The sequence below is a fragment of the Cygnus atratus genome, chromosome 2 (assembly GCF_013377495.2).
Source record: "Cygnus atratus isolate AKBS03 ecotype Queensland, Australia chromosome 2, CAtr_DNAZoo_HiC_assembly, whole genome shotgun sequence".
In the NCBI taxonomy this organism is placed as follows: domain Eukaryota; kingdom Metazoa; phylum Chordata; class Aves; order Anseriformes; family Anatidae; genus Cygnus; species Cygnus atratus.
Window position 1 is genome coordinate 84,594,557 of NC_066363.1, and position 23,213 is coordinate 84,617,769.

General features: G+C 41.5%; 1 protein-coding gene across 1 annotated transcript; it reads left to right on the top strand.

Moving 5' to 3' along the window:
• Positions 1-5,424: 5,424 nt before the first annotated feature.
• LOC118251050 (carboxymethylenebutenolidase homolog) lies at positions 5,425-9,043 on the top strand. Its single transcript, XM_035552797.1, has 5 exons — positions 5,425-5,639; positions 6,404-6,511; positions 7,618-7,760; positions 8,447-8,538; positions 8,864-9,043. Exons 1-5 carry the CDS (start codon positions 5,425-5,427, stop codon positions 9,041-9,043), a joined length of 738 nt encoding a protein of 245 aa, XP_035408690.1.
• The last annotated feature ends 14,170 nt before the right edge of the window (positions 9,044-23,213 follow it).

Sequence of the window (23,213 nt, forward strand, 5' to 3'; positions counted from 1 at the left end):
TTGTGGAGATTTTTGATAGCACATTTTAGAAAATTAGGAGGGAGAGCTTGTTGAAATTAAAGAAAAAAGCAAACAATATTTATATATATATTTTTTTGTCAGTAGATTCTAACTCATAAGTTCATGCTGTATTCTTTTGAGGCGGTTTCAGATGTCACTTAGCAGTGTCGTGTCTTAATATGCTGTGAGATGGTTTACAATTCCTTGGGTTTTAGCTTAATACTTGAAATAATTTATACTAATGGTAGAATAATGTTTGTATGTTATGGCCACTGTTCATCTAAGTACCATATAAATCACAGGCCCAAAATTTAGGGACACAAATGGATTGTCTGATGGAACTACTTCTGAGACACTAGGCTTCTTTGACTGGTACCCTGGTGGCAGGTATTTATTTAACAAGTGACTTTATTGTGCATGTCTTTTTTCAAAATTTGGAGTCTGAGGTTATTCAAATGGGGTACTGCTTTCTCACATTACCTTTGGTCATGTGATACTCTATAGATAATTTCCTAATCAGATTCAGAAATCAAAAGTATAATACAAACGGCAAACAGGGCATTATTGTGTGGTTTACAAAGCATGGTTACTGCTTAAAGAAGAAATATTAAATGTTTTTGCGCAATGTATCTTGTTACGTAATTATTCCATTGATGATACAGCAAAAATTTCTGTGTTGCATCAGCTCAAGATTGCATCTACCTCAGCACCCAGCCTTCATTGGTGGCCAGCAGTGGCTGCTTAGGGAATTCTCCTCTCATTCCACATCCTGGCAGGCAGCAGTTTAGGGTCTTTCTGTGCTGGATGTTCCTGTTGGGGCATTGTGTTGAATAGCCACTGATGGACCTACCTTTTGTGAATTTGCCAGGAGAACTCTAATTCTGGCCTGTGACTGCTGCTGAAGAAGTGTTGCTTTTGATAAGATGCCATCTATACCTAATGTATTAATCTACCTGTTGCCTGGGTGATACAGCTCTTATAACACATACTTCTTTCTTTTTTTTTTTTTTTTTTTGCAGGAGAAGAATGTAGAGGTCTGGAAGCCTAGTGCGTCTCAATTACCTCAGTGTAAAACCTAGGTAACCCTAAATTCAGTGGAGTTCCCTTAGCATTAGAAAGTAAGCTGTTGTGTAAGAGGATGATCAGGTCATATATTTAGAGAACGGCTGTCATTCATAAATATTTAAATGGCATGTGTACTGTAAAACTAATATTGTGACTAGGCAAAAGGAAATAAAAAACAACTGAGATGCTGCATTTGTTAGAAGTTGAAAGGGTAAATGCAAGTTACTACAAGTGCAGTCAAGTCTTCACAATAAAACTGCAACTCACTGTGTAAGATCTGGCATTTTGAGTTTATAGTACAAAGTGCAATCAACTGCACATACGGAGATTGTGAATGTTTTGAATTAAATTTTGACTTCTAATTAAAAGTTATAAGGGGAAAATCTGAATGGATTGTCAAGGAACACAGAATCAACAAGAAATCAAAATAAAACCTGTTTAATTTATAAAGTTTAATGTTAATATTAAGGCCATGGAAAATAGTCTTACGTATAAAGGAAAGTTTCCACAGGCACAGTACAGTCATTCAAGGAAGTGAGCGTGGGGCGAAGCAATCCTGGTGAAGAGAAGTTTCTGGAAGAATTGCTGTAGTGTCTTTTTTCTATGAATGATTTCAACTGCCGGTTTTCGTCATTTATTTTACTACTGTTCTTTGAAGTTGTGGAGGATCTAACTCTATGTGCTATAATTTTTGTAATTTGTAATTTATGTAGTTTGTAATATACAAGTGGGAAAAGCCCACCCTCCAATAAAAAAAAGACTACCAAAAGAATTGGGTTTTGAACCTTATGACTTCACTCTGGAATTCTTTGGTAGGCTTTTTTCATTCATTTGACTTCAGTTTAGGAATTGTAAACAAATCGTAGTGATAAAATTATTTAGAATATGGGCAAACAGCTTATACATGAGGACTAAATTGCAAAACGGGTCACTTTGTCAACAGGAGACGAAAGTGCATTTAGTGCTATTTTTCAGATGTGCCTCTGAAGAAACAGTGAACTTTCACTGCTATTTTTACATAAAGCTCTTTAAAGAATAAACCTGATTATGCGACAAAAAGAAGATCAGAAAGCCAACTGGGAAGGATCAGGCAGTCACTTTAATTCAAAAGGGAAAAAAAATATATCCTGATAGGATAAAAATGTATCAGCATTTAAAACATTTATTATAATTATATATAGAGCAATCTACACAACTGTTACCTTTTCAGATTTTATTTGTTCTCATGCTGGAAGAGAAAATATTTTTCCTATGCTATGCTCTGTCTTGTATAGGGCTTTGAAACGATGTCTCTGTGTCACTACCTCACCCTGCTGATGACTTCAGATTTCTCTATTACCAATGTATAGGTAGTCTAAGAAAATAAAAATACCAGCATAATGTTTGAAAGTGATACTACCCCAACCTTTGAAAACAAAGGAACACCCTAAAAAAAAAAAAAAAGATTAAATGAATTGCTCAGCTAAGTAAACATATTTCGTAAGTTAGGAAGAACTCCCAATATTAATACCATTTCGTATAAACTACAGGAAACGTTTTGTATTCAGATACAGCATGACTTGTCACAGTAGCACACCCTGCTTATACTTACAAGAAAATTAAAGGCTTAAAAAAAAAGTGAAATTCTAGCTTTGTGACTCTGTGATATGTACAGATAAAGGCAGTAAATTACGCAACTCTTATTTGAAGAAACTTGATCCTTGCACTCACCCCTTCCATTTTATGAGTTAGCACTTTCTTCGTGATCCCATTCAGTGCTCGCTGTCCTCGCTGCACACTTGTGGCTTGGCTCTGCTGTCACACACATTGGCTGTGCTACAGGTATGTGTGGTTTTTTGTTTGTTTTTGGTTTTGGTTTTAACTTTCACAGCTTTTCCTCATGAGAAACATAAAGCAAGTGCCTGCTGAGGCTGAACTCGGTGTTGCACATTATCTATGTGCCTTTTTGAAGAGTTCATGTTCGTTTAAATGGTACCAGAGTGCTACTTTCTTCCCAAATTATTCCAGGTGGCAGTTCGGAAATCTGTTGGTTTCCTTCTCAAGATGGGGAAGACATCTCAAGAGGAGACTCAGGAGAACCTCTTGAAAGTGAAAGAGCCACAGAGCACATCTTCATATTTTTCTAGTTGTAGATTCAGGTTGCTGAAAGCTAAAGTTATTGTTTGGCCTTCAAATACTCAAGTGCTTGCAGGTGGAGATGGTAGAGCAGAAAGAGTGCAGTGATGAATGTGGGCTTACAGCTCCTCCTAGAACAATATCTATTCTATATAAGGGAGGGGGAGATAAATTTTTAAGAAATAGTTCAGTAGAATTTCAGAAATTGGAAATATAACTTGCATATAGTGCATACTACAGCAAATGTAGAAACACTGGTACACTTTGATTACATTACAAATCCTGTAAGTCTATATGGCTGATACACCATATGATACACCAATCCACATTGCCTCTTAGGCTTGAGTTTGGTGCTTGCTTCCTGAGCTGCTATATCCCTGTCTCTAAATATTCAATATTTTACATTTTACTTTAAATTTTACCAGACAACTTAATACAAAATGTTTGCAATTAAATCCTTTAAGCATATACTGACCTGTGGGACATAGCATTTGTGCTTCTGGGGTTCTAAAACATGTTTCTTTAATATTCAATTGATCTTCTTGTTATATTTTCTGATTTTAGTCTAATAAAAATTTTTTTTTGAAGGAAAAGCAGTTATTAACTCTTTTTGATTATACATTTAAACTGCATTTTGGCTTAAATTCTGTCTATTAATTCATTTTTCCCGGTAGACTTATTTTAAATTAGGAGTCCTTTATATGAGACTACAGCATATGAAAAAAACATAGGTGGGTGTGTCTTATTAAAAAAAAGAAAAAAGTTGAGGATTTGTATATATGTGTGCCTAAAGTTAATACAGCTTTCAAATAAGATACAGCTTGTTTTGAAATTTTCATCTGTGAAAACCTAGCCTTGTAAATCTGGAACATCTTGGTCCCTGGAAATCTGTGCAAATCTCCTGGCTGTAAGGTTGTCTGTTGGTTGGTTCTCCTGCAGCTGTCCCTTTAGTGCTGCAACTATTTAAGTCATGCCAGTTCAGGGACCGTTTAGTACCTGTTTTTCCCGTTTCTCTCTGTGAGCACATTTGGCGCAGTCAATATTGAACATCCCTGCTTCTGTACTAAGCAGAGTTTTCTTAGACAGCGTTCACAGGCCTTTGCAGTTTGTCTGGAGGAAGTTTAGGCGAAGCTTTACCTAAGTTCTCCCCACATTCTTGAATAACTTGGAGATGCCCTGTGCATATTCAGGTAAGTTATTTGGGTCTTTTTGCAGTAATATGAAGTCAGTCCACCCAGTTGGTTAATCTAAGGTCAGTGGCTTAAAATCATTAACTTGAGAGTGTAAGGATCTACACCAACCTGTATTAGTCTCTGTTGGTGGCTTTTGACCTTTGTGAATAACTTGTTTATTTTCACCTAAGCAATAGTTTGTAATAATTTAACCATACCCTACTGTTACCTTGTTCATGAAACGTTTGGCTTAACTCATGGATTTTTCCTTACATTAATTTTTCTTGTTTTTCTGTCTTGGAGTTTGAATGTATTCCTTTTTTTTTTTTTTTTTAATATTAAAAATTTTATACTCTGGCTTCCACTGATCAGTACATTTTTCTGACACCTTCTTTAAGTATCCTCCTTCAAAATCTGCCATATCTGAGGCTAATGCTGGTTTAGAAAAATTATTTCTTGATACTGAAAATGTCTGCTATAGGAAATTTAATCCTCAAGGAAAATGCCACAATTAATCAAGGTGTAATTATGTCTTTCTACACAGGTGTGGTTTTTTTGTTGTTTGTTTATTATTATTATTATTATTATTACTATTATTATTATTATTATTTCCAAAATGCAAAGTCCTGTATTAAGCCTTTACAGTCTATAACAAAGAACGCATTCCTGGCAGGGACATATACATGATGAAGAGTAAAAGAGCTTGCTTCATCACTATTTAATTAATTTATGATGGTTGCCTGGCTGGTTGTTCTTTACTTTTCCTGTATTATTGTAGGGCACACAAGCCCTCGTTATGTGCCAGGTCCCCGCAGAAGAGTTTATAAGATAAGCAACTTTATAAGATAAGATAAGAGTTTATAAGACAACCAACAAGGTTGTTACTTATAAAAAAAATGTCCCAATGTGCTGATTGACTGATGTTGCATTTTTGATCTATCAATGATCGGTAAGTGTACTGATTCAAAAATTCAACAGTCTATGATACCTCTGTGTTTTGATCTTTTCCAGTGTGTTGTGCTGTGATATTCACACCTGAATGTTTTCTGTTCTTCCCAGGGCGATATCACACATGGCTAACGAATTGAGGCCCTGCCCGTGTGACATTGGAGACAGGTTTGACTATGGCGGCCGTGGGCAGGAAGTACAAATTGAGCACATCGGGGCTTATGTTTCCAAACCCTCTGCCAGCACAGACAAAGCTGTGATCGTGATTCATGATATATTTGGATGGCAACTCCCAAACACGAGATACATGGCTGATATGCTAACAGCCAATGGATACATGTAAGAAATCCTACTCTTTTGCAAATGCCTTCCGTTTCCTTTTTTTTTTTTTTTTTTTTGTAAACCATACAAACACGAACAATTTCATAGGCTTCATTTACAGGCTTCTATAAAGAGTTTCCTGTTAAAGCATCATTGTTGAGCAGTCCCACCATAACGAGGTAGAAGACAAGTAAAGAAGGAAAGGGGGAAATGGAGAAAGTCTTATTTTGTATCTTTAGTTGGGTTTCTGTAATGGCTCTGTGAGCATGAAACAGCTGCATCCTCCTCCCTTACATAGCACATTCGCAAGTTCACTGCTATGGCAAAAATTCCAGGCAAGCTGAAAGTAATTCTGTGGAAGTGAACCATACCAGCTTGTGCCAGAGAAAGAAATAAGGTCTCAGATATGTGAAAAGAGTATTGTATATCCACTTCCCTGTATTACTGAGCTAGCATTCCTTCTTGCCCAAATGTATGGACTGTGTAAATTGTAGGTTTTCTTTTATTTCTAATTTGGTAGGAAACCACTAAGGTTTTTCAATTGCAATTAAAAAAAAAAAGACAGATTAATTAATGAATTTTAAAAAGGAAAAAATATCTGGAAGTTAGCTAACTGTATTTATCAGACATGGAAAAATAATGAGGGTTGCATGTAAAATGCTTTGGAGATTAAATTCTATGTGTACTCAACAAAATGAATTTTTTGTAATACACACAGACTTCCCTTCAATCCTTTCTCACTGTTATTTCTTGGGCATAAAATGTTTTTATTTTTCTTGCAGAGCCATCTGCCCGGATTTTTTTGTGGGACAAGAAGGGTGGAAACCTTCAAATGACTGGGCTTCTTTCGATGATTGGCTGAAAACTCGACAGGCCAGCAAAATAGACAAGTACAACTGTTGTTCATGGTCCAGCTTGTGGATGCGCTTCTTTAGTAGGAATTTTTGCATCAGTAAAGATGCAGGATTAGGTCCTAAATTATTAATGGATCAAATGCAGATGGATGTCCAGAAACAAAAAAATTTGTGCAGTTCAAGTGTTAAGCTTGAAGGTTATGTGAGGAATGATTTTTGGAGAAAAGCAGATCTTTGAACAAGAGTAAAAGTGACCACTGTTTACCTGTGCAGAGAGTAAAAGAGGGATCAATGACTCAAAAGAAAAGAACCAACAAAAGCTAGGGGATACAGCAGGCTTATTCCATTTCGGTTTGATTCAGTTCCTGTGGGCAGGCACATCTATGAGTTTCTGTTAAGGTGCAAATACAGTCACCGAATGTGATTTAACTGGGAAACATTTGTTCTGCTCCCCATCAGATCCCAGCAACTTTAAACAATACTACTTTGCCATTTTTCTAGCTATATTTTTAACCATTTTTATCTGACCTGGCTTAATTATGTAATACTCCTGTTGATTTTGAATCAACAGTTTTAAACTTGCTGCCACAATTCCATGAAGTATTTGTGTCCCCTGGGAACACTTTACCTCTAGTCACATTTGTGATAATGGGATGTTCTCGACTGGATGTGTCTCTTTTAAACTTTTTTTTTGTTTTTGTTAGCCTATAGGACAAATATTGCCACTTGTGACATTAATTTTGTTGCTGTTTATAAAATCACTTTAGGTTCTAACTACGGTGATGTGGGAAGAGTGACTTTACTTGTTTTTTCCTGTCTTCTCACCTGCAGTTTGTCCTATAATTTAGAAATGAATAATTGTAAGCGAGTGTTGTGGGTTGACCCCAGCCAGCAGCCAAGCACACACACAGCCACTATCTCACTCCCTGCAAACAGGACAGGGGGAGAATAGGAGGAACAAAAGGGAGAAAACTTGTGGGTTGAGATAGAGACAGTTTAATAAGTGAAGGAAAGAGAAAAAACACAAATGATGCAAAAGCTCACTACCTTCCACAAGCAGACCGATGCCCAGTCAGCCTCTGAGCCGCAGCCACCGTAGAATCAGGCTCCAGCTTTAACTCACTTTTATTTACCTTTTTTAGAGAAGTTGATGTTGTCCTGAAGTATCTAAAGGAGCAATGTGGCGCGAAGGAGATTGGTGCCATTGGGTTCTGCTGGGGTGGAGCAGCAGTACAACATCTGATGCTGAAAAATCCTCATTTAAAGACGGGGGTGTCCCTCTATGGTAAGTGTCAAAGGTCTGTTATGTTGTGGGAGAACATGACCAGAGCAGGAGCTATACTGGAGGAGCATTACTGTAACGAATCTTAACGTGACATCTTATGGGAGAAGGTGATATGATTTCAAAAAAAATCTTTACACAATTTGTCTTTATGCACCCACATTCTTGCACAGAAACAATCCTGAACAGCAGGATTCGAGTGGCACAGCCAGGATTGCTTCTGTGCACCATAGAGTACAAGGAACACTACGGGCCTCACCATGTCTCAGATTCCTCTTGACTGGTGACAACAAAATAGTTTCTGTACATATCTTCCATACCTGTTAGGATCCAGCAGCTATTGTGAGGTGGGTCTTTGCCTCAGGATCTTGCCTACCTCCATTTCCATAACTCTTCAGGCAGGATGCTGCGCACTGTCTGGTGTTCAATATTTGGAAAATCTGTTTGAAATACGTGTCTGTACTCTATTCTGCTGTTGGGCTCACAGGAAAAGAATAGCGATATTCTGCAATGTTTTGCTATCCTTCTGCCAGAGTACAGGGGCCTTCACTGATGAGTCAGCTGTGCTGGGGTCTGCATGGGCAGCAGGCCACCAGGTCATGGCATTCACTGTGATTGTATATCTTTAATAGTGGTTTAACCACTTTAACTAACATGAATCATTTCATATGCCTTTGCTTTTTCCATAGGAGTGATCAGGTTCTTTGATGACGGATCCAATTTGCTTCACCCCACCTTCTTCATTTTTGCTGAAAATGATAATTTCATCCCACTAGAGCAAGTGAGTTTCCCATCAGAGATATTTATCTTTGTATGCTTTCCATCCTTGTTTTGTAATCTGGTATTTACTTAGGAGACACTAGAAAATGAATTTCACTTTTCTTCCTCTTTACTGTAGTTCTATGTAAATTTGTGTTGTTTATCCCCAAAGTTTTACAGTGACACTAAAAAATGTTTTCTGTTCCTGTTGCAAAATACAGTTGTTCTATATGTGGGAGTTGCTAGGAGGAAAGAGGCAAGAGGAAAAAAAAAGGTTAATTTGAGATCTGTAAATACATAATGTGCTAATTCAGTATGCAGCCAAGATGATATGTTCTGTGTTACAGGTCACCGATCTGGAGCAGAAGCTTAAACAAAACTGTAAAGTTGATTATGAAGTTAAAATTTACCCTGGACAGACTCATGGTTTTGTACACCGTAAAAGAGAAAATATCAATCCTCAGGATAAACCTTATATTGAGGAAGGAAGAAAGGATATGATCAACTGGCTGAATAAATACATGTAGAAGACATAAAATGTCCATAAAGTAAATGAATTTTTTTAGGAAATCAGAAGATAATAAAGATTATATTGATTAAAATGTTCTTAAAACCAAAATATTTTGTAAAACCCATTTGCAATAACACTACTTACATACACTTATTTTCTAAGGAGATACATAAACATTTTCAATCACTGAAAGCCTTAACTGTAAAAAAGATTTTTAAATTTGCACTCCCAGGCCCTGCAACTGGGCTGGGTTCATGTCGTTCCCCTGTGATGGACGGGCAGAGGGAAGGGCTGGACAGGCATTTCTGTGCTTCCTGACAGTCCTGACATGGTCCTGGACTCAGCACATATAGAACCACTGAATTGGTCGGGTTGGAAGGGACCTTAAAGATCACCCAGTTCCAACCCCCTGCCACGGGCAGGGACACCTCCCACCAGACCAGGTTGCCCAAAGCCCCATCCAGCCTGGACTTGAACACCTCCAGGGATGGGGCATCCACAGCTTCTCTGGGCAGCCTGTGCCAGTGCCTCACCACCCTCACAGTGAAGAATTTCTTCGTCATACCTAATCTAAATCTCCTCTCTTTTAGTTTAAAGTCATTACTCCTTGTCCTGTCACTACACTCCCTGACACAGAGTCCCTCCCCAGCTTTTCTGTAGGCCCCCTTTAGGTACTGGCAGGCTGCTGTAAGATCTCCCCGGAGCCTTCTCTTCTCCAGGCCGAACAACCCCAGCTTCCTCAGCCTGTCTTCACAAGAGAGGTGCTCCAGTCCCTTGATCATCTTTGTGGCCCTCCTCTGGACTCACTCTAATATATCCGTGTCCTTTCTCCTGCCCACGTACAGGAGAAACTGGTGCATGGCAGAGACTTGCAGACACCTTCGCACACTGGCACAGCCACATCCCATGCATGTGCCTATGTAGCTCTGCTGCAATGCGAGGGTAGCAATGTGTAAACCTTCCCAGAAGGCAGCAACTTGGGTATGTGGTTCAGAAAGCCTGTGAAGTGTGAATTTAGTTCCCAGATATGGATTCCTACCCAATTTGCCGGGGTTACTATGAGAACAGACAGGGATGATGAAATCAAACACCCTACAACTATTGCCTCACATGGATTTTATATAAAAGGATCTTGATGTCTTTCCTTAATGCTCACCACTTTGCTTCATGGGAGACAATCAGTAATATCTTGGCTGACAAACCATTCCAGACTGGACAGATTGGAGTTATGTTTCTTTTTTTTTATTTATTTTTTAAATGTGAACAGACAGATGTCTCCGGGAACTGAGCTAAGCTTTTCTAAATTTCTTCTGAGACAAGGGAATAGTGAAGCTGTGAATAGTATTGTGGGTAGTATTTTGTCAAAATTAATCATCCTTGGAGAATTCAGAGTGGCTTGCTATAGGGCAGGTGTTGCATTTCATCATTTATTCATATTTGCCATCACTGGGACTGCAGAAATATGGGACTGTAGAAATATGGGACCTGATGTAGAAAATTCAGAATTTTGCCAGTGTTAACATTTTCTTTACTAAAAATCACACACATGCTAACAAAACTGGCACCTGAGAATGTTATTTGTGTCTAGAAAGCACTGACATATAAGTTACAGAAATCCTTCTGCCAGCAAGGTATTTTTACAGGCCTATCCAATTCAAACAGTCTGTGCCTTTCCAACTGAATCATTTTCAGGAGGGATTCCCTGTTGACACTGTGTATTATGTGGAAGAAGAAATGTTAATCTGCTGTAATTTTTTTTCAGCAAAACACCTCATATGCATTTCTACCTTATGAGACTGCAGCATGTGATGAGAAATTTGAATAGCAATGCTGCCAGCTCCTGCTTCCCTTGGGAGAGGGCAACCCAGGAACCTCAGAAGGTTTTTGCTTTCTGTAAATAATATGGTAGGCAAAGTTGTTTGTTAACAGCCTTGAATAAACAATATTACAGGAAAACTTGCCAAACCCTTCCTTGTGGGGAACCTGCAGTTGCTGTTTTTCAACTTTGCGTTACAAGAAGAGAGAACCTAGAAGAATCCTACTCCCACCTTTTCTAGACTGAGAGGGATTTTGGACACTGAGAAAGTGTTAAACTAAGGAAGGAAACTGTATGGACTAAAGAGAAAGAGATCTTCTGGTGGAAAGCCACAGGGATTGGGAAAAGATAGGAAAACAGAGCAAGGTGGATGGAGATCATCATCCTGAAGAACAAGAGCACTTATCCTGTACACTGCTGATCATCTCCTGTTCTCCAGAAGGCTGAGGTCCTTTATGTTAAAGAAAATATTAAAACACAACTTGAATCTGATTCACTGGATCTTTTGCCTTCTTGGAAGTTGAATTTGCTCTCTGACACAAATATTTTGATAGCATCCGGTATTTTTAATTAGTTTCACGTTACCCAGACTTCTAGTTCTTCATTTGCTTCTGCTTCTACATACTGACTCGTAAGTCTTGTATGGGTTTTCAGTATAATCTTTATGGCAACAATTTTTAATCAGCTTGATGACTCTTCAACCCTGTTATATTTTCTGCATTCCTCTCTATTAAGCTAGCCATTACTGTTTCTTTTTACTGTGGTGCCTAAAATGGATAGTCAGTATTTTATCTTAACAACTATTCTCAGCTTTTTTGGCTTCCAGGTTCTAAACAGCTGTGGGCTTTCAGTGTGCAGGTTGAACTCAGATAGGACAAAGAAATGCACTCCCCCAACACATGCACACACACACAGCAGTGCCAAAATTCCCATAAAATAATGTGCACTTACTTAGTATAAAAAATACATCTTCTGGCCTTCTGGCTCTCCTTCCCCAGGCTGTATTTGCATTACTCAGCAGCAACATCTGGCTCTAGGGAACTCTGCTGCTGGGTCTCTGAGGGTTTTTTTGGCTTTGCTTTCTTCAGAGTAGGCCCTAGGGAAGATGCTGAGTGATTGCTGTGCTGGATTAGAGAGGTTTCAGGGCTAAGAGGAGCGGCCAGAAGTTGAACATGATGGAACATGGGGAATTGATGGAAGAAGTGGCAGAGGTGACCACACCAGTAGATTTAGCTCCAGCCCATCTGAGGACCTCATTGTAATTCATTTTGGCCGCATCCACAGGCATACTAAGCTTCTTATTTAGGACCGTAGTTGCCTATCTAGCATAGCTTTTAATCAAACCATACTTTGCTCCTTTAACTATTGACTTTTCAGTGTGTTTCACTGCAGGCAGTGAGTGGTAGCTTAGCCTCTGGAAATCTGTAGTGAGGAGACCATTTTTCAGGGAAGTACGCTTGTCACAGGGACACAAAACAATCTGGCTTAATTTCATTTAAGGTAAGAAAAAATAAAGGTAGAGTACTTTGTTGAAGAGCTACCTGAGAAGAGTGACGGGAGTCTGGTGCCTGTCTCCTCTTTATGCCCCTAGAAATCTCCCTCGGCACGCTTTGCTTATTTGCCTGTTTCTGGTCTTTGGCACTGAAGTATATCAAAGCCCAGCAAATACTACAGCACGTAACTTCAGAAAGCAGGGAGTGGAATGGGCTAATAAAGCTCCAAAACAAAGTTCTCCTTTCAGACCACAGAGCAGATGGTGACACCTGTGGCAATACGTTTCCTTTCCTTCCTGCCACAGCTAGATTGAGAGCTGATGAGGAAATTTTGCATCTGGGCTGGTAGTTTGCCATGAACTTCAGCAAAGCTATGATAATGTTATTTGTTAAGGGGATTGGAAATTATCCCAGCTGCACTATTAACCTTTCTTTCTTCCTTCCTTCCTTCCTTCCTTTCTTTCTTTCTTTCTTTCTTTCTTACTTTCTTTCTTTCTTTCTTTCTTTCTCTTTCTTTCTTTTTCTTTTTCTTTTTCTTTCTTTCTTTCTTTCTTTCTTTCTTTCTTTTTCTTTCTCTCTTTCTCTCTTTCTCTCTTTCTCTCTCTTTCTCTTTCTCTCTTTCTCTCTTCCTTCCTTCCTTCCTTCCTTCCTTCCTTTCTTTCTTTCCCAGGTGTTGAGCTTGCAAACTGTTGAAGATTTCTTTAAGGTTCATTCTTTTTTTCCAGAATCTTTTGAAAAATTAGAAAATTGCCAAAATACCTCAGCTGGGTGCCTGCTTACCACAAGTAAGAAAACAATTGCTTTCACTAAAATAAAATAAAATAAAATAAAATAAAAGAGGTGGGACAAAACATTATAGCTTCTTCTGACTCTTTTGAGGAGGGAAATGGGGAAGAGATGCAAGGGGAAAGAGATGCAGGGGGAATGGGAATGGGTAGTTCAAATGTTGTTTATATTTGCAAACACTGTACTTTGCAGTGCTCAGTGATGCTGCTTTAGAGAGTATTGAGTGGTTACAGATCTGTCACTGTCACTGTCTGTGATGGTAGCTGTGTGCAGCACCCAGAAGCCCAGGGTGGGTTAGCAGTTCCTGCTGGTTTCAGCAGAACGAGTGCTTGCTGTTGTCCTAGGTTGTCTCTGTTTTGCTCACCCAGCTGGCTCAGCTCTGCCTTCACTCAGATTTTTTTCTTCCTGAGAGACACAGATAACCTGGGTTGAAATTAAAGGAACGGACTCACACTCACTCATTTCTGTTATACACTACAGGTGAAATCCCCACAGAGCAAGGTTAGGCAGAGCTCACTTCTTATCCAGCTGTATTCCTGTAAAAGATCTTCTCTGTAAGTCAGGATACTTTAAGAGCCCGAGTCTGGTTTTGCACCCTTGTGGTGAGCAAATGCAGAAATCGCTGCCAAGAGGACACAGGGGCTTCATGAGGCTTGAGACGGACACGCTGTGGGCTCAGCAGCTCTACCTGGCTCCGGGCATCTTCAGCTACCAACAGAGGCAGGCCGTGGAGAAAAAAAAACTGAGGGGCAGCAAAAAAGAGCTGCAGCATGGGAAACTGAGTGGTTATAAGGGAATTGATTTTCACTTTGAGAGCAGCCAGCACTGGAACAGGTGCCCATGGAGGTGGTGGGGATGTCCAAAGCTCACCCAAATGAGGCCCTGAGGAAGCAGTAACTTTAGTGGTGCTCTGAATGAGGGCTTGTGTCCAGCTTTTTATTCTGTGATTCTACAAATTGCGGGGAGAATTCAGCATCTAGAAGGTGACATGAAAGCTTTTCTATGGTGGTTTCTGTACTTTATAGGTTGTATCTGCTTGTGTCTGTGGCACAAAAATCTAGGATGTTAAAATTAAAGGGGTCAAGGTCATCTGAGGGTACTTAAAAGGGCTCAATAAATATTTCTCCGCAATAATTGAAAGGCTATCAAGGAGAAAATAACTGTTACTGGGGTTCCTAGCATGGCCTGGTGTAAGGACCAGTGCAAGGTGGACCTTCTGGTCCCATTTTTGGCTGTGCCAGTGCTCTGCTGTGTGACTCAAGCAAAGGTCTGTTCTCTTTATCTGTTACTGGCTTTTCTCTCCATCACAAAATACTTGGAGGTCTCATCAGGACCTGCTAAAGAACTAAAGATTATACTGAACTTAACTATGGGAAAATGGGATGATTTCATTGTTACCCTGTATATTTTCAGATATGATAAATAGATTTATAGTGGAATATAGTAAATGGTCGAATAAGCATAAAACATGATAAGGGCACCCTCTGAGCTAATGCAGCTATAAATTCACATCATTAAAATCAATTGAGGCCAGAAGATTGAAAGTAATGATGCCCTGCAGCAATGTTATTTCTTGCTCCTCGTTCCAGCCCACGCGCGCTGGTGTCACTTTGCTACGTAACATCGAGGCAGAGAGCAACATGTTGTGTTTGGCTTTGTCAAGGCTGTTGCAAGCAGCCATGAACTTGTTCCCTTTGTAGCCTGAGCCAGGCTAAAGCTGTGCAGCCTTGTTAGCAGGGAGCTTTGCTTAGAAGGTTATGTCAGCTCAAAACCATTATTCGTAGCCAAAGAGCTTCCAGGTAGGACTGGGCTTGTACTACAGGGTCTGGCAACATGGCTAGAGCTGACTTATTCCTGTTTCTTGCCTCTACAAAATACTGATGAGGCCCATCCCTAGTTATCTGTCTGTATAATATCTCACTCTCTCATTTTTCTACTTTTGCAGACTAAATATCTGCAAGCAGCTACCTGTGGCAGGTGGCTACAGGTGCAGCAGCAGAGGCCAGAGCATAAGCAGAGATGGCACAGCTTCAGGCTCTTTCTGGTAGGACAGGGAAGAAGAAGGCATGAGGATTCTGATGAATCTGGAACAGGCAATGAGAGAGGAACTACCAGGTGGGACAAAGGGAGTACATGGTTGCCCAGGAAGGGATTCAGGCACTGAAGAGAGCAGAGTGGTGTTGGCTGCTGAAAATCAGAGTTATGCAAAAATGAGAGGGTTCATGCCTCTCAGATAGAAGGAAGGAGCAAGACAGGAGCACATGAGGTAGAAGAGGAACATGTTATGATGTTTTGAAAAAAAAAGACAAGGAGCTGGAAAATAATTCAAAGGAGAAGGAAATAAAACATGAAAGAATAAAGTGGAACACATTTTAAATGTTAATTTCTCTCTCCCAAGCAAGCTGAGGAATGGTAGGTTTGAAGGAAGGAACAGACATGGGAGAGAAAGGAGAAGAAAGATCTACTGTATCATGTTATACTGCTAGGAGGAAGGCAGGGAGAGTCTGGCAGAGACCCCTGCAGGCTGATGGGGTGGGGAGGAGACCTTCCCATATCTTGTTTTCCAGCTGGCTCACTGTAAACTGGTGACTGCTATTCCCATGATATCTTTGATATAATGTCTGAAGTACTAATGATGAGAAGCTCAATTCACCACTCGAAAGAGGGATTAGGACTTGCATCACCATTCCAGCTTGTCACTCACCAAGTAATTAAAATCTTCTTTGAATGTAGAATTTACTGACCCCACGGGAGAGCCTCAGGCTAAGGAAATGGTGCTTTGAATATGAGATCACTGAAAGAAAATAATGCATTAGCTAGAGAGCTTTCGGCTTTCCAAGCTGTGGCAGAAAGCCACTAGGCAACGTTACACAGAGGCACCTAATTTGTGCTCCAGCCAGATCATCACAAATACCCTAGCTGTTTCTTCTTCTGAAGAAATAGTGAAGTATAGTGCAGAGGCTCCAAGAAATTAATAGTTTTTAAAGAGGTTGTATGTCCAGTATGGAGGAGGTTTTGCCATACATCTTTCCTAATGGAGGAAAATATCTACTTAATGTCCTGGTTTTATCATTGACAGCTGGCCATGCTGACCAGTCTGAAACGGTGGCTGTGGGGAAAAACACCTGGAGCCTCATCTGAGCAAAAGGCTAATGCTGCTAGCAATGACATAAGTGAACTTCTGGAAATAAGGGAAGACTTGTTTGGAAATGGCCACGTGCCCACATGGGAAGACCAGTGTTCTGCAGCGCTAGCCCATGGTCTCTGCTAGCTCAGCCATACTGTGAGGTTTTTCAGCAGAAGTTGGCTGGTGCTGGACTAAACATGCACTACGGTAAGAAGCAGCAATGTCACTTATCCCAGGAAACCAGATGCTTGGGCAATAATACGTAGTCACTTTGGGTACTCTGTTTTCCTCCAGTAATTTGGACATTTTTGTTTTTAGAATGACTGGAAAAAAAATAAAATAAATGACTCTAGAAGATTCCAGGAAATAAAATACTTTTAAAAATGCACCATGAATTCCAGCTCTTACTACATTTTTTAAAAATTGTAATTTTATTTCAAAGCTTATCTTCTTTGGAATATTAAAGTAATTTGAGCCAAAATGTGCTGCAGAATGAAGAGAGTCTATTGTAGCTGGTGAAGTTACACTGGATCTATGGAGGTGCAAAAGAATAAGATGTGAAACAGGGCCAAAAAGCCTTTTTATCTTCCCTTTTTTATATGGTTTGGATAATACATTTTGGTTTAGCATCTTAGTATGTCCGCTCCTACTAGCTAAGCCTACTCAGGAGTTTTCCAAACCTGTTAAGTACATCCAATCACAGCTGTGTGTTTGCATTGCCATATGTCAGAAATAATAATATGTTACATGTACTTATTTCACATGACAGCTTTGGCGTTCAGACCTGTACACACAAAACCAGTTTGGGGGTCCAGCTAGAAACAACCAGAGCCTGAATCTCTGGGAAGTTTTGAGCACTGTTTGCTGTCTTCACTTCTAGTGGGCACACTGCCTTGCTAGCAGCTTTGATGATCAGGTCTGGGCTGTCCAACTCAAGGAGACAGAACTACAAATTTCTTTGAAAAAATAATTTTAATATCTGAATTTCCTCATAAGTAAGGGAAAAATCTTGCAGAAGAACCTTCCATTGCATGGTAACACCAACAAGATGATGACCTGCACATTTCAGGCTGCAATAGGACAGATATGTTTATCCTGGACATATCCTTTCTGCCTGTTTTTGTGATTAGAAACTGAGGCTTAGAAGAGAAAAGCTTCTCTACAAAGTGGGGGAATGTTTTACCAGGTGTGTGAAGTTGCTGAGAGCTGTTGGAGCCACTGGTTGTGACAGAGTATAAACAGGAGGTAAATCAGGGTTATCCTGGAGGACTGGTTCCTTTCACCTCTGGAACAACCCCTGCTGACATCTCCGCAGCAGCAGTTTTCTCCAGCTCGCTCAAGAGGGAGGACTCTGAGCCTCCCAGGAGTGAAGCATCCATTTTCACATGGCCACAGAGGCTGATGAACTCTCCTCCCTGGAAGGCTCAAATTGCGTCTGAGCTTCCCTAGGGATGGAGCACCACTAGGCATCCTATAGCTTGTGTCATGTTTTCAGATTGTCCCTCAGAGGGCAGTTCTCTGGAGGCACCATGCATCACCAGGCACCACAGTAGTAGAGAGCACCTACATGAAGGCAAACCCAGGCTAGCAGGGATGAGGTGCTGATGAAAATGGCCGAGGCTGTTTTGCCTCATTTTTCTGTGGAGACAGACGAACTGTGGTAGCAAGGCTGCTGAAGTTGAGTTCCTTACCCTTGCATGCTATCCATCCAATAACATCTCAACAGGACAAGTAATTTTTTCTGCCTGTTTTGATTCTGCTTGGATGGATATTTGCATGTCTTTCCCCTATTCGCTTTTGTTGCAGGTCTTCAGCCGTCCGTGTATTGAGGTATTTGTGTCATCTCATACCAGAGATGGATCACTGGACCACGGTAACAAGAAAAGCTGAGATTTGGGCCCTGGGAGGTCACCAGTTCAGAAATATGAATGCTTGAAGTGTTTAGATGTAACATACCACATTTGTGGCACTGAACATCAAAGCAGCTAAGTGAATCTATATAGCTAATGAACTTTTCCGTAGTTTAATATCACCCTCTAGTGTCACGTGGGTCCAGTTTCCACATATATTTTTCCATACTAATCCTGGTTTCTTGCCTCTACCCCTTAATAATATGACCTTGCAGATGCAGCAGCAGCCACGCTAGTGGTCGTGTTTCTGGGAAAGAGACAAGAGAAGCCAGCTTTTTAGACATCAAACTTTGAATGTTTCTCCCAGGGAGTTTAGGAAACTTTCACCCTCTTTCCTTTTATGCATGTCTGGGTGAGAAGTCTTGAAATACAGTTGCTGCTTTCACCCAAGAGCAGGAAGTGCCATGTTTGTCAGGGAGATTTCCACTGCTGTTGCCATATTTGCAGTAAATTGATCAGAAGAGACAGCTTATTTTGAAGTAAGACCAGATAGATACTTTGAATGTTAATAAGTCACCACGACTGGATGACATTTGCTTGAAAGTCCTGAAGGAATTCAAATGTGAAATTGTGGACTGCTGGCCAAGCTGTATAAACTGTCTTTAATGTCTCTGTGCCAGAGCCCTGATGGATTGCCAGTGTAACCCCCATGATAAAATATGACCAGTGAGTCTGACGTCCATCTGTGATAAGACAGTGGTGTCTATAATAAAGAGTAAGTTTGATGAGTATGTGAAAAACAGTCTGTTGAGAAAGAGTCAGTATGACTTCTGTAAAGGGAAATTCTGCATTACTGCCATGCTGGGTTCTGGAAGGGTGTTGATAAGCATGTGGATAGAGGGGATCCAGGATAAATAATACACTTGGACTTCCAGAAAGTCCTTGACAAGTTTCCTCATCAAAAGTTATTAAAGGAACTAAGTTGCTACAGGGTTGAAGAAAAGGTCTTTTTATGGAATGAAAGATGAGCAAAGGACAAGAAACAAAGAGTAGGGCTCATTGGGCACTTTTCTGGATGGAGAAGAATGAGCAGAGAGGATAGCCCAAGGGTTGCTGCCAGGACTAGTTTTATTCAGCATCTTCAAGGATGATTTAGACAAGGAACTAAACAGTGAAATCAAGTCTGAGGGTGATACTAACTTCATTTGGGTGGTGAAATACTGTTCTAATGGCAAGGAACTTTAGCCTTCAAAGGCCCACAAAAACAGAGTGGTTCGGCAGTAAACCCTCAGATGACCTTCATTATAGATAGATGTAAGGTAGTACATTTAGAGAAAATAATCTAACCCATGCCTACATGATGCTGATACTCAGAACTCAAATCTACGGTTGCAAATCGTGAAGAAGATCTCAGACCTGTCATTTATTACCCTCAAAAATTGGCTTATGCAGCAGCAGCCAAAAGAAATGTTGGGCAACGTTGGGTAATTAGAATTAGACAGAGGGTGCCGTTTTAGTCCTGGATAAAACCTCCATGCATCCCAATCTTGAGCAGTGTGGGCTGTTCTGGTCTCCTTCAAGAAAGATGATGGAGTTAGAAAAGATAAAAAGAAGGGCAACTACAGAGATCACGGGGATGGAATAGTTGTCTGTTGAGGAATCACTGGAGAGTCTGCAGCTCTTCAGTTTGGAGTTGGTAAGGCTGAGGGAAGATATGACTGAGGTTTATAAAATCATGAAGATGGTGGATAAAGTGGATGCAGATCTGTCCTTCATGAAATTTTGCAACATGATAACTAGATGTTACACAGGGAAGTTAGTAAAAAAGGAATTAAAACAAACAAGAAGAATAATTTCTTGACACGGCACTGAGTAAACTTGTGGAACTTGATGTCACAGAAGGTTGTAGAGGTCAAAGAGATCAGTAGGTTCAAAAAGGGATGAAACACATTTATGATACTACAAGAATCAGGCAGGGTTGCACCCTCTAGCTTCCATAACACAAGACTTCTAGATGGTGGATCAGGGAAATAGACTGCAAAAAGTGGCTAGGCGTGTGCTCTTAAGCATCATCTCTTACTCCTGCTATTGGAGGTAAAACACTGGGTTAGGTGGACCATTGGTCTAATAAGTCATTTCTTACATTCTTAATTACTTTCAAGCCTGAGATATCCAAGGTCAATTCACTGTGGCTACAGTTCTTGGGAGATAATTTCCTCTTAAGACAGCAAGGTGGACCAGACTGCCTTTGTCAGAGAAGTAATCACTTTCCCTCAACAGGTCGAGAAAAGTTGGAGAAATTCCTTAGTTTCCCTCAGTTACTGAAGAATTGTTTTCTGAAAGACTGGCTTGCTGCCCACTGCTCTGACACCATCCTGCAGACAAAGCATTCCCAGGTGTCCCTTTCAGAGAAAAAACAAACAAACCAGGATGTTATAGTTCAGGGCTGGTCTCCTTTCCATCTCTGGAAACCTGTCCCGTAAGATCTCTTATCCACCTAGCAGACAAGTTCCCTCCTATCTCACCTCCCTGACCCTTCTGAAAGCTGTCACCCCGGCAGCGATAGATTGCAAAGGTGACAGCCTAGCCCAGGATAGAGAATCACTCACCAGCTATTTGAATAGGAGTTATGGGAATTTTGGGGGAGAAATGGTTGCAGATTGGGGCCACAGAACTTATTGCCTTGCTAGCTTTGCCCAAGGGGTGCTGCAGCATATTAATGTCACCAAAGGATTTCATTAGTGGAATGAATGAGAACAGCTGAGACAGATCAGAATAAAAGACCATTTAATTCTATAGCCTGGCTGTGAGACTATCCAGTGGCAAATTCCTTGTGGGAGATATAAGAGCATGGAAGTATGTAGTAAATCCCTCAAATATTCCCCTAGCCTCCAGCAGTCTGAGACAGATGTTGAATCTCTGTTTTTAATTCTGCTTTTCCTCTGCAGTGTCTCTGTCCAGTTATTTTATGAAACCACATAAACATTTATTACCCACCCTCTCCTGAGGCAAGGTGTCCACAGCTGAAGGCATGCTGCCTGAGAAAGCCTTGTGCTTGTTTTGGTCCTGCCTCTAGTGCTTGTATCTTGTCCTTTGAAGAGACAGTAAGCAGTATTATCCTTTCATCTTATTTATTCCTCAAGGAATAACCTCAAAGTTTTATTATACCTATTTATTATGTCTATTACAGCTTCTCTCCCCTGTCATCTTTTCTCCAGAGAAGAAGGCACTGTTACAGGCAATCAGGAGCCAGTGTCACTTGATGTCTTTCGGAGCAAATTGAACAAAAATGAAGGAGGCCTGGTGTGGGCACTGGTAAGCATCAACTGGCCTTGAGAGGGACCTCCCCACACTACGATGCTGTGTTGCTCCAGCCAGCACCAGAGCCTAGGTGACATGTGTGTCCCAAATGTGCAGCTGTGAGTGCTCCCCATGCCCCTGCCACCCAAATAGAAAGCAAGTGCTCGCTGCTGACTCCCCACAGGGGCCATCTCTCTCACTCCCTCCTGATTTTGAGGACAGCCTCAGGAGAAGCCCAGGCAGTTGCTTGGCATTAGATGAGACACTGACACCATGGATGGTGTCCCAGCAGCAGAGGTCTCCAAGGGGTGGCAGATGGTTTGCTGCTCCATGCAGACAAAGGTGTAGAAATGGGGTGACGTAGCACAGCAGGGATGAGCCTTTCTCAGGGAGATACAGCATCTGTTGGTTTGCAGTCATGGCTAAAGGCAGACATGAGGGCATTGAAAATTTGAAAGGCAGGCAGGAACCATCATTTTCCCTTTCTTCAAAAGTGTCATCACCCTGAGGGTGTTAATTGGCATTGGTGGCCCTGCCCTGCCTCACCTGGGGCTCAGCTCACACCCTCACCCTGTGGGCCGAGGTGCTCCAGGTAAGCTCGGGCCTGGGCTTTTAGTCCCTGCCTGATCTCAGACCTGCCTGGCAGTCACCAGATTGTGTCTGACATGGGTTACCAGCACTGGGACTGTCCCTAGTTTGTAGATAAGATTCTCAGCTGGACCTCGGACCTGCTTGTCACCACAAACTTGCCTGAGTTCTTGCCTCAGCAGAACTTGGCTTCCATCTCTGGGCCTGTCCCACTTGCCTTGCAGGGACATTGTGGTGGGACAGGCCCTGGTTGGTGAGCCACTGTCCTGCCAGCCTTGTTATCTCACTCATCTCCTGGCTCCATGATGTTTAGGGACCATCTGCCCCTCTCTGTGCCCTGACAGATGGAAGCTTTCCCAGCAAAGCATTGTGTCTCTGCACCACCATCCAAGTCCCACTCTTCCCCTGCAAGCCCTTTCTCCTGTGAAGCCCCACCACAACCTTTCCTTTCCTAGGGTATCTCTAAGCTGTCCAGACCCAGCCAACTCATCCTGCTGTGATGGCACTGTCTCGTCAGGTAGGGAAGGGTGCTGCAAACTGAGCTGCCACCTGGACAGTCCCTAGGCCTGTACCTATGGTGACAGATAAGTCACTGAGCCTCAGGGAGAATGTTGATATGCACCCTGGTTGCTGGATATTGTATATTATTTTAAGCCCTGGAGGAGTGGCTGGGAGACATCCCAATGAAAAAGGTTAAAAATACACCTTTTGTGTGTCCTCATCCCTGCGGTTGAACAGCACTGCCTGAGCATTGCCCTACCCCAACACTGCACTGAGGCTTTGGGGTCAGCGATCGCCGAAGGGAGCAGCACCGCCTCTTGCAACCACCCTGCACCCAATGCACCCAACAGTGCAGTCCCCTGCTTTACAGCACTGAGCATAGTGCTGTCTCTGAGGGGAGTGTGTCTGCTGGTGGACTATCTTTCTTCCCTCCTCTGTGTGTGCATGCAGGCGAGGTGGGACATTGCACCGCGCTGCCAGGAAGGCGGCCAGCAGATTCCTCAGCGATGGGGTAGCGCTGTATGACCTCAGAGCACAAATGGTCTGTGCAGCTGGTGGACTCCTCCGAGCACCCTGCCTGTGCCGAGGAGAGCTCAGGGCCCCAGCTCCCTGCCCAGGAGGCAGCCCCCACCTTGTAGCACCCTGCAGATTGGTTTGTCTGCCTGCCTGCTGGGGCTGGAGGGGAGTGAAGTGTCTGTAGCTCAGAAATTTATTAATAGAAGAAG

What these genes read in the sequence shown, in the direction of transcription:
- LOC118251050 (XM_035552797.1), top strand. Translation starts at nt 5,425, where the DNA reads ATGGCTAACGAATTGAGGCCCTGCCCGTGTGACATTGGAGACAGGTTT. An exon ending in CTAACAGCCAATGGATACAT is followed by an intron (nt 5,640 to 6,403) that starts GTAAGAAATCCT and finishes TTTTTCTTGCAG; the next exon opens with AGCCATCTGCCCGGATTTTT. An exon ending in ATTTCATCCCACTAGAGCAA is followed by an intron (nt 8,539 to 8,863) that starts GTGAGTTTCCCA and finishes TCTGTGTTACAG; the next exon opens with GTCACCGATCTGGAGCAGAA.